General features: G+C 53.7%; 1 protein-coding gene across 1 annotated transcript; it reads left to right on the top strand.

Moving 5' to 3' along the window:
• The first annotated feature begins 4,552 nt into the window (after positions 1–4,552).
• AIF1L (allograft inflammatory factor 1-like) lies at positions 4,553–10,849 on the top strand. The gene is made up of 4 exons (XM_010141269.1): positions 4,553–4,621; positions 7,520–7,561; positions 8,715–8,877; positions 10,515–10,849. Exons 2-4 carry the CDS (start codon positions 7,528–7,530, stop codon positions 10,600–10,602), a joined length of 285 nt encoding a protein of 94 aa, XP_010139571.1. The 5' UTR covers positions 4,553–4,621; positions 7,520–7,527; the 3' UTR covers positions 10,603–10,849.
• Positions 10,850–11,449: the final 600 nt, after the last annotated feature.

Here is an 11,449-nt window from a genome sequence, read left to right as displayed (position 1 = left end):
AGGAGGTTTGCTCCCCGTCGCCTCTGCAGGGGTGGTGGTGGGGTTTGATTTCCATCTCTCCAGCACAGCCCAGCCCGGGCAGGTCCGACAGGGTGGCTGGACGCTCGGTGTCCGGCTGCCGTCAAGATCCCCCTTAGGAACGTGCTCCAGCAAGAATAGGAGCTATTGTTCTCCTGGAGGGCCTCAACCTCCCCTCCACAGTATCAAGCACTTTGATTTCTCCTCCCGGGAGCGAGGAGTTTCTGCTGTTCAGACTCAAGCCTTTCTGGTTTTTAACTGTGATGGGTGAATGGGGAGCCTAGGATGTCCCACAAGCCTTGGGCAGGGGGAATGGCAGCTCCTGGATTAGTGCAAAGTACGCTGGGCTTTGTGCCCTTAGTGCTGGGGTCAGGCAAGGTCCTTTTCTCTGGAGCTTCGGGCTTGCCCCCTCCCCTGCTTGGCATGGCCTGCAGGGGCAGCTTGGCTGGCATCCCTCCCAGCTGAGAGCCGTTCTGTGGGTGAAAAGAAGGTTTTAACCTTGAAAGGATCAACAATGGGATTTCTAGGGTCATTTCTAGGTGGGTTTGGTGGTCACTTGTTGCTACAGGCAGTACAGGAGGAGAAATCAAAGATATGCACGGGGCGAGAGCCTGGAGGAGACGGTGGACTGTCCTTGCCGTCGCATTGACTGGGCCATGAAAAGCATCAATATGTTCCTCCAGGCACGGGTGGGACAGCAGAGGTGAAGTTTATGTAGGTCGCTGAAAAGGGAATTATGTCATTAGAAACCAGGAGGTTCTGTGGCGTAAGGTGTAGGATAAGAGCACTTGGCTAAAAAGGAGCTTTTGAAACCTGCTGTTGGAAGGCAGACACAATGCTCCCTGTGCTAAGGAGGTGTGTAGATGGGTCTAACGTGTCCCTCATAGCGGAGATGGTGTTGACCCTTGGGTTGGGGAGGAAGGGAGTGTGCCGCACCTCTTACCGCAGTTTCTGCTGCTGCAGAGCTGTCCTCCGGCATCACTCAGGCATAGGGTGGACACATGATCTTTCAGCTGGTGGGAGCTGTAGGACTGGGTGCTTCCTGGGACGCTGCTGATGTGCAACGGCTGTGCCGCAGGGCTGGGGGCTATTCCTCCCACACAGGACAGGCTGTTATCTGTCCCCAGAGCAGTTACTGATTCTGGGTCGGGTTTGGATGACAAAAATGAAACAAGCTACATAACTTCCCACTGCTGGAGGTGGAAGCTGCTTGTTCACTTCCTTCCTGCCCCGTGCATTGGCTCAATGATGGGAGAGGGGATTTGAGCTGCTAGAAATCAAGCTGCAGATAGCATGGTTAGCATGAGCCCACGGATCCCGAGCACCTGTTGCACTGTAGCGGTTCTGGGCAGGAAACCCCACGCTGCTGCGCTTTGCTTGCTCTGCCAGCTCTGTGTGGTGGCGGTGGGGCAGTTAGCTGTGAGTGGGCATGCAGCAAAGCAGCTTGTACCTCCCTCTGATATGTAAACCCGGGCTGATACTGTGGCTGGAGACAGGGAAGGGGTTTCCCAATCCCTGAAGAGCCCCAGGGCTGCAAACCAGTAAAGTGCTCCTAATAAAACCTATCAAGCCGAATTCCTATCAGGTTTAATCTCATTGTCTCATCCTAACACTTAGTTCTGTCCCAGCCCTGTTTGCCTGGCTGGTTTCTACCCCAGAGCTCTCACTGGGATAAGGGCCTTTGGCAGGCAGTGTCCTGAGTGCACACGTGCTGCTGAAGGACAGCTGAGTCCTATATTGAACTCTGTCTTTCGGTCTGAAGTGCTCCTCTGGGATCCCCTCTTGGCTGTTTCCCTCTTCCTGGGAAATGGCAATCACATTGTTCAGCCTCGTGCATCAAGGTGGCAAGTCTAATCCAGCACAGATTAGTTTCAACCTTGTTTTACCCTCTAATGCGCTGGGAACTGAGCCTGCCGGAGAGCAGGTGCCTGCTTCCCCCAGCCAGGGCAGGCATGAGCACCCCATAGCCCCTTTCCAGCCCCAGCAGGCAGGGGGGCTGGTGTCAAGCACTTAAACAGCCCAGTGAGAGCTTGGCCGGCTGGTTGGAGATGCCCTTTTGGAAAGGGGGGAAGGATCTGGCTTTGCTCAGGTTGTCTTGCAGGTTGCTGAGATTTGCGTGGCTGAATTTATTGGCTTAGAAAAGTCTCTGTGCCCAAGAAAGGCTGTTGGGGGCAGGAGTGGGAGAGAGGCTGGGGCTTATTAAGGAGTTCTTATTAATAGAACATGCCCCTTAACATGGAAGATTTAGCGAAGGGCTCTAGGAGGAACTTCAGCCACTCGGCTGAGTCTGAGTCACTGGCCCTGGGGACTGAATTCCTGTGTGCTATTGTGAGCGTTTGCCTTATCGCAGTCACAGCCCCGCTCACACACAATGTGGAGGGCGGAATGCCTTTGAAATACGCTCCCCTGTTGCTTCCGTCGGTCTGAAGCAGAGCTGTGATGCTGGTGGGCTGACAGTTCCCCTCCAGTTGAAATGCAAGGGGACTGGGTCCTAGCTGTGTACACAGTGTCACCCATCCTGCTCGCCTAACATGCTTCCAGGGGCTGTCGGACCCCTGGGCATGAGTCCCTCAGCCATCGTGTATGGATGTAACATTCCCTTCACTCTTCACATTTCTGTGCTTCTTCTCGCTCCCAGAGAAATACAGCTCTCTGCTCTGCATCCACTGTCCCGCGGGTACGTGCAAGCTGTCTCCTGCTCGTGCAGGGCAGGGATGAGGCTGTGACCTGGTGACCGGGAGATGCTCCGGCCCTCTTTTGCTTCTCTGTGATGTTTGGCGAGTTCCTTCTACAGAGGCTGTTCAGCGGTAGTGGCAGTAGGTAACACTACTCTGCTCCCTGGTGATTTCTGCTGCTGGCTGAGCCCAGGTCTCGAAGCTGAATTAGACCTTTTGTGTTGGTCTGGCAAATGATACCCCTGGGTAGAAATCACCGAGATAACTGAAATGGAGTTGGCAAAGGAGAGCGAAAGAAGGAACTTGCTTTTCACCACTGCTCTCAATTTGAGTTGGTGTCTATGGTGATAAGGGAAGTCAGTGTCACGCTGGTTCAGCGGGCATGGTCTGGAGTCTGTGAGATGGGAGGAGGGGATGGCAGTCACTGCTGTCCTATTGGGATTCCTACAAAACCTCCATTCAGCTGCAGATAAGACTCGCCAAAGCAGTGGTTAACTGGCAGTGAAGGTTTGAGGCATCTGGACTCCCCTGTCGCAGTGAGGACGGAGGGAGCAACTCCAGGTGTATGGGCTGGAGGAGCCTCGCATGAAAGGCTTGGGGCTGGCTGTGGCAGCAGGAACCAGGCATCGACTTGAGGCCACAGTGCTTCCGGAGCTGGCCCCACAGCCAGACCAGACCAGCTCATTGCATCTGGGGATGGCTGGTGTCATCCTTCCTTCTGGAAGAAACAAAAACATCCTCTGGAGGCTGGAGGGCATCTGGGTTACTGGTGGATGTGTGGACCTCCTGCAGTCCTGATGCCCTTGTGTCTGCAAATGGGGCTTCTTTGGGGAGTGGTGGTCTCAATAATCACAAGTGATACTGCTCTGGAGATTCTCCTAGGCTCTTGGTGACCCACTCCTGCCTTCCTTGTGAGCATGAAAACAGTGGAGAGGAACACATGCCCAGAGCAGGGAACAGCCCCAGCCCTCTATCCACCCCAGCCCCTGGAGGGGTTTTATCCTGGACAGGCCATGCATAAGCTGTGCAGATGTTAATGATTTCTACACTGAAGAATGTGGTGTTGTTGCTGAACACAGATCAAGTCATTAAGCTGTGCTGGGCTCGCTGGAGCTAGGCGGTGTGGGAGGGTAGAGGCAGGAGCAAGACCCTGCTGCTCACAGCTGCGGGGGTCAGGGGGAGGTGTTACTGGCAGGGCAGAGAGGTAGAGCTGGCTGTGCAAGTTGTGGTCTGTTCTCTCAGGCACCTGAAGGTTTTTGAGGCTAAGGACAAGTGACCAGAAGTGATCCAGGATTTCCTCTCCAGCCAGAGCAGGGTAGAGGCAAAAATGGATAGACAGTCTGAGAAAGTGAGATACTGTTCCTTACCCCCAAATACCTGTCCTCTCCTGGGTGCACGATGTTCTGCAATCTTTGCCTGTTCTGTTTGCTCTGTTTCAGAGTTTATCCAAGAGTTTGAAATCTGAGACCAGTGCTTTTTTGCAAGGTCTAAGAGCCCTTGATGGGAAGAGGTGCTCATTCCATATGCTGTGTGTGCTTAAGCAGAGATGTGAAGGGCTGAAACCTTGCCTGAGCAAGAAGAGAGGGGGTTTCAAGCAGTTATTCCAAAGGCACATGGGTCCAGTCTTCCCTCAAGCTCTTGGTGGGAAATCTGAGACACCAGAGGCATTCCCCTCGCTCTGGAATGTTAATGACGAGGTGTGGAGGGATTCAAACCATTTTCAAGCCTCCTGGCCCTGTTGCTCAGATGTGGCTCTCTGGAAATTGTGTAGGTCTGCTGGGTAATGCTGCAAGGGTACGTGCCCTTTAGGGTATTGTCCTTTATGTCCTTACCTTGGGGATTCTCTTCTTTTATGCTTCAGGAATTTCTCTGTGACCCAAAGTTCAGTGATGAAGAAGATCTGGAGGAGAAGTTGGCAGTGTTCAAAGGTGAGAACTGGAGGCTTTCCCTGTCCTTTCAGCCTGACTTCTTTGCTCTGAACAGATTATTTTCCTCAGCACTTGGATCTTACCAGCCTGAGAGTCTCTGCCAAACACAAGTGACTGAGCTGAGACGGATGCCTCCCCCTTGCTTGTGGGACTTGATGAAACTCCCTGGAGAGGTGGTTTTCCCACATGAGCATTTGTGCTTCCCCCACTTGCAGGGCAAGGACATGTCACCCTGCAAACAGCCTGCCTGGCAGCTGCAAAACTTGCTGCGTGGGCAAAACCCTGGGAAGAAGCAAAGGAGGAGAGTTTCTGTCTAGATATCTAGACAAACTAGTTGGTATAATGGACGATGCAATAGCTGGACTCTTTTTCAGTGAGTGGGAGGACCTCTTCCCACAGCTACTTCCTGAAGGCGCTGTGGACTTTCTCTCCCCAAAACTTCCTTCAGTCTGATCTAGTCCTTCCCAAGCCCCTCGGCACCACAGACAACAGCAGTAATGCGTCTCTAGTCCTGGCCAAAGCCTAACTGCAATGGGTCAGCAGACCTGAGCCATCTGCTGGGATGGGGGATAGCGAAACGGCTCAAAAGCTGCGGAGCTTGTCGCCGAGGTGGTTACAGGACAAGATTTGGCAGGACTGTTCTAGGTGCATCCAAGCAGTGGCTGAAGGCAGTTGAGGAAACATGCCTTCTGCGTCACACTGCCCTCAAGGTTTGTCCTCAGCCTGGCTCTAACAAAATAAAACCTGACCTTGCTTCCATCTCAGGCATTGTCTGCTTTTTCCCTTTGAATTTCAGCTTTGCAATCGAGCAGGGAAGAAGCTGGCTGGAGTTCTGTTGATCCCTTACCCTGCCGGGCACAGAGGAGCCTCCTGTGTTCCCTGTTCTTTTTCTGTTGCCTTTTGTATGGCTTTGGCTTTTGGCTGCAGCCTCACATTATTTTTTCCCATCACAACTGGGGCTCTTCAAACATTGCAACTGCAGGTCACAGGCGCAGAATTCCCTGTAAGGGGAGCCTTTGGCATCTCCTCCCGCTGCCTCGTGAGTTTGCCTCCGTGGCCTGTCCCACTCTCCAACGCCTCCTCCAACAATCAGCTCATTGTGTGATGGTGGGGGGAGCATTTCTTCTCTGCTGTCCTTCCCACTGCCCTCCCGAGCCGGGCCTGGGTGCCCCTGTGTAGTGTTTGTGTAAATGCATTTGTGATGGGAGGGACCATGCGTGGTTTTGCCCCACCAAATCCCTGCAGCTGGGATGGGACGGAAAGATGAATGTGTGAGCCGAGGCTGAGAGTGTGATGTAAAGCTGCCTCTGTTCTCTGTGCTTTTGGCTAAGAGTCAGCTGAGAAGAAAATGTGTGCTGGGCACGGACACGGCAGAGCAGGGTTTGTGTCCCCAAGCACATGCTGGGGTGCCTGACCCCCGCTCAGGGAGGTGACAGTTCATTTGCACAAGGTCATTACAGTGGGCAGAGTGTGGGAAGAGCCAGTTCCACATCAAGCATCACTTTAACCCCCAAGCACATCTGTGACAGCTCCAATTTCATCTAGGATTTGTTGCTTACTGCTTGAAGGGAGACGTTTGTTCCTGCCTGAAGCATGAACAGCTTCAGTTTGTACGTGGTATTCCCATAGGCCTGTCCTGGTCAGCTCATGACAGTAATCCACCATCTGAGACCCAGGTGAAGACACGCTGAGCCATTCCTCTGCCTTCTGCTGCAGCTGCCCATCAGTCTAGTTCACCCCGGACTTTCCCTTCAGAAACACAGGTCCTGGGAAGGCTCCAATGTGTGAAATAGCCCCTCTTCAGCTCCTTAAATGAGCCTGTCACTTCTCTGTTCATAGTCACCTGCTTGCTGGCATCCCTGAAGCACAGGCAGAAAGTCTTTTCCCTTTGGGGGAAGGAGCAGCCTGGGAGCTCTCAATTAATTAGAGTTCTCTGAGGGTGTTGTGGGGAGTGAGTGCTAACTGCAGGGCAAGCGGACACTTCTCCAGCTCAGTGTGGCAGAAGGCATCTTGCTCTTCTCATTTAGCAGAACTGGAGATGATGGGGGTGCCCCCTGCGGTGCTAGGAGCTGCGGTGTCTGTCAGACAGACAAATCCTTGCCTGAAGAGCTTAAAGTCTAAATGGAGAACAGCTGGCAGGGGAGGGGGTAGGAAGCACCAGGTGTGCCTCTCCAAAGGTCAGAAGCAGCACAGGACTGACCTGGTTTGGTTTTTTCTAACTCAAATCACTGCTCTGTGTTACAGCATGCGAGTTTTTGTCCTGCAAAGCTAACTGGGCTCTGCCGCTCTCTGAGATGCTGGAGCTGCCCGAGTCAGCAATGTTTGACAGCAGGCTGGAAGGACAAACAACCTGATCCAGTGTAACTGCTCCTAGGCCTGTTCTTGGCTTCCCCTCTTGATGTGGTCCTCAAGCATCTCTCCTGGCAGGTGCTGCTCTGGGATGCAGCACAGCGTTGGGAGGGCTGCAGAATCTGTCCCTTACTGTTGCAGGCAGCTATGTCGTTTAATCACCCTCCTAATCCGATCAAGCTTCATCCTGGGAGTGCTCAGGGTTTTGTTTTCCTTGCTGCTCCTTCTGGGAGGCTGTTCCAGAGCTTTGTTGTTCTGCCTGGAAACCTTTCAACGCTATTCACGGCGAACTGATACCTTGTTTTCATGCCAGTGTTTTCCTTCAGCTTGAATGAAAAGGAGCTACAATTAAAGAGCACTTAACTTTGGAGTTGTGCTAAGGATAGTGAGACTAGGTCTTCAGATGGTCTCCCCCTCTGCTCTGCTTTCAGCAGTATATTGATCTTATCCCCTCATCTTTTATTTCATTGCTCTCAGCTGGCAGGGCTCCCAAGCCCTCTACACCCCCTGTTCTAGTGTCCTGCTAACTTGCTTCTGTGTCTCTTCCAGAGAAGTACATGGAGTTTGACCTGAACAACCAAGGCGAGATTGGTGAGTGACTCAGGGATGCTGGTGCTGGGCTGGAAGAGCAACAGCCTACTGAGGTGGTGTCTGCTGCTGGATCTGCTGCTTCCCTCTGAACTTGTGTTGCTGAGGAGGAAAACCTGTGGGTTTTTCCCACGTCCAGCCTTGCTGATTCCCAGCCAGGGGCTTCCTTGGCTCTCCAGCCCCTGCCTCTCAGCTTCCTCAATCTCTCCTCACCTGCTTCGAGATCTAAGCTCTTCTTAGTCCTGTTCTCCTCCTGAGATTCTGCTTAGCTCACCCCCCCACACACACACTTCTTTCTGCTCCAAATACTTTTTTTTCTTCTACCTTTTTCTCCACTGAGGCCACCATCTCAATCCTCAACATTTTCAGAGCTAGGAAGCTGCAGGGCTTGAACAGTCCTGGGTTTTGCCTGGCTTGAGGCAGAAGCTGTATAAAACCATGAAGAGAAGAGAAGCTCTTTGCTTTGCTGGGAGGGGAGCGAAGCAGGGGACTTGGGTGTGAGTCTGGCTCAGCTGAGCAGCCCTGGTTAGGGCCCAAAAAGCATCAGTTATGTAAAGATCCAGCCTTCTCCAGACTGACACTAGAGTGTAATCGCTCGCATGCTGCACCCTTCTAGGAGGCTGCTGCCTTGTTCCCCTCCTCCACCAGTCCTCAAGCTGGAGTAAAGCCTGTGGGGGGTTGGAGGAGGCCTGGCTCGGGGCTGTGCTGAGGTTTCCGAGAGGGAAGGGGCCCGCAGGTCGCAGCAGGCGACAGAGCAATGGAAGGAAACGGCCTGTGGTGCTGGGCAGAGGCGCCTGCTCCCCACAGCCTCTTTGTCTCCAGCTTTAGCTTCAGCAGTACTTCCCTCCTCCCTATCCTTGTGATTCTTGGCACCACACTCTGAGCTAGCAAGCAGTGTCCCCGTGTGTCTCTGGAGTTGTTTCTCTTCTGCATGTGTGCTGTTTTTATCTTGGGCTGCACAAACGGGAAGTGATGCTCTGCACTGGGCAGTACAGCAGGCTGTACTGGAAGGCTTCTCTTGGCTTTCAGCAGCAGCTTAATGCTGTCAGCCCCGGAGTCTGAAGGTCTGAGGTGGGCACTCATGCTTATGTTCCTAGGGTTCGTCTGTGCTCGGTGTGGTCACCTCTCGACAGCAGCGATTGCTTTGCTCTTGCAGATTTGATGTCTGTCAAAAGGATGATGGAGAAGATGGGGGCTCCAAAGACCCACCTAGAACTGAAGAAGATGATCTCTGAGGTGACGGGAGGGGTTAGCGAGACCATCTCATACCAGGACTTCGTCAACGTGATGCTTGGGAAACGCTCTGCTGTGCTTAAACTGTGAGTGGCCCTGGGAGGGAGTGGGAGGGATGCAGGATCTGAGCTGGTGTGTTGGGGGGGCTGGGAAGCAGCAGTGGAGGTGGAACTGTGCGTGGCTGGTGTTTGTGGAGAGGGGATGAGGATCCTTGTGAAGGGGGAGCCTGCAGAGAGACACGAGAGGCTGTAGAAGCCCATGTCTGGGCTAAGCAGTGGTGAGTGCTCAGGGTGGCACTGCCTGCCACATCTTAGTGTAGGTTTCCACCCACAAGCTCTGTGCAGATTCTTCCCCCTTCCCGAGGGTGTGCAGGCACTCAGCAGTGCAGGATTCCATCCTGTCCCTTCCCCGTGGCTCCTGCAGGCTATGGGGACACTGGCTTCCCCTGTGAGTGGTGGCAGGACTTGAGTGGGAATAATAGTCCTGCCAACACCAGCAGTGCAGGCTCCTACTTCCTACAGGATGCTCCCTCCCTGCCTGGAGAGACGGGCAGTAGATGGGGAGAGGGCACATGCTTGAAACAGCTGGCTTGTGCTGGGAGAGGTTTTCTGCAGTACAGGCTGCCAGCAGTGGCCTCCCACGGCCCCCTCTGCCCTCTCGACAGGGCTCTGAAAGTCCTGCTGTAACAAATGGCTTACGAACACTTGCTTGGCTCCATCTCCACCCGGTTGAAGCCTGGCTTTTCCTTTCACAGGCACAGAGGCTGGCCCTGCTTTTGTGTCCGTAACCACCATGAATAGGAGCTGCTCCTCTCCATCTCCCTTGCCCCTTTTTGAAGGCAGCTTTAGAAATGCAGCCAGCGTTTAAGGCAGGTTGGGAGGAAGGATCTTGCTCTCATGCCTCACATGGTCCCTCTAAGCTGGTACATCTCTCCTCTCTCCACTGAGTGCTCTGTGTCTGCAGGTTGGGATGCATCTCTTCCAAGCATGCACAGCCTTCTGACACCCCTGGTCCTCCTTTCTGTCTCCATGGAAGCAGACTGAGTCTGCAGCCCGTCCCATACCTTCCATCCTTCCTCCCAACTGCAGCAGCTTTCACAGATGGGTCCCTTCTTTTGCGAACAGACACCCCATTGTCTGTGGACTCTTTAGAACAGGAGCAGAAATGTAAAACTTGTCCCGCGAGCAGGGTAGTCCTTTGATCCAGCACGGCAGCTGGCATTCCCAGCGTAGCTGCAGTCCTCGGGGAGGAAGACAGTGCTAGTGGTTGCAAAATGCTTGGGATTCCTCTAGCCAGTGCCTTGCTCCTTGTCTCTGCCCTCTTCCCTGGCTGTAGTTGCTGTTGCTTGCTTGGTGCTGGCTTTTGAAAGCTCTGCTGCGTGCTTACGTACGCAATGGGCCAGGGATGGTATTTGCTTTTACACATGAGGAGAGCTCGGCATGCAGTGAGTGCCCAGGGGATTTCAGAAGTGGCTGTCTAAATAAAACGTGCTAATGCTCTGGGCTCTGAGGGGAAAACCAGCAGAGGTTTGGGAACCGCTCCTGGGAGCTGCTGGGGGAAGCAGAGCCACCAGCCAGCTGGCAGCAGTGCCCTCCGATGGGTTTTGCCCCTCTGCTCCTTACCAGGTCCCTTCGCAGAGCAGGCAGATGCTATTTTCCAGCAGATACGATAATCCCACCCCTAAGTGCTTATTTTCAGCGGTATCATCTCTTGTGTTTTGCAGGGTTATGATGTTTGAAGGAAAAGCCAATGAAAGCAACCCCAAACCTTCTGGTCCGCCTCCAGAGCGAGACATAGCCAGCCTGCCATGAAGAGAATGGAGAACTGGCGCTGGAGAACTGGCGCTGTTTGCTTTGCTGGTCTGTAACAGAGGTTACCTGTGCTTTGTTACTCTTTACTGTGGACAGTCCTAGTTTTCAACTAACCTGCCTTAGAGGAACAGCAAGGGAAGCTGGAGACCCCCAGCTCGCATCTTTCTGCTGCATCCCTTAGCCCACTCGGTTTGTCAGACAGAAGCTGTAGCATCACTTGTAATGTGAAACCAAAAAAAAAAAAAAACCCTGTGATCTTACTCTTTCCTCTGCCCTTCCTGCATTGCTCAGACGAGGAGCTGCGTTCTTCCCAGCATATGGATTCAGAGCTGTGCCTGCCACAACAGGCTCCTGAAGGGCTCTGCTGCCAGGCTTTGAGTGTTTCTCTGACAAAGCTTCTGACAGCAGCTTTGTAGGCGCAAAGGAACAAGTGCCTTCTCTGCTCCGTCCTGTGCTACCTGGCTCTGGACTAGTTCTTCCCCTCCTGACCTCACCAAAACACAAGCTGGGCTCCCAGCCCTGCCCCAGTCACCCGCTGGGTGAGTGTGGGACGGTGCGTGGCCCCGGGTTCAGCCTGCAGGGGCTGTAAGCGTGGAGGTGGGCATGGCTGGCTGCAGGGACAGCTCCTGCCTGCTCCGTGGGTACTTCCTGCGCTCGGAGCTGTGGGTCCAACACCAGCCACTGCAAGTGAGAATGACTAAAGCCACCTTGGGAGCCCCCTTCCTGGTAAACCTCTACTGGGATCCAGTCAGGAGCATGACCTCTGTGCTGGTGGTGTCTGTCCCTCCCTCAAGTGCAGAACCCAGCCTGCCCTTACACCTCTGCAGCCCCTCAGGAAGGCCCAGGG

Source organism: Buceros rhinoceros, unplaced genomic scaffold, assembly GCF_000710305.1.
Source record: "Buceros rhinoceros silvestris isolate BGI_N320 unplaced genomic scaffold, ASM71030v1 scaffold36328, whole genome shotgun sequence".
Classification (NCBI taxonomy): Eukaryota; Metazoa; Chordata; class Aves; order Bucerotiformes; family Bucerotidae; genus Buceros; species Buceros rhinoceros.
The sequence above is the reverse complement of the archived record's forward strand: the minus strand, read 5'-3'. Positions and strand labels throughout refer to the sequence as shown.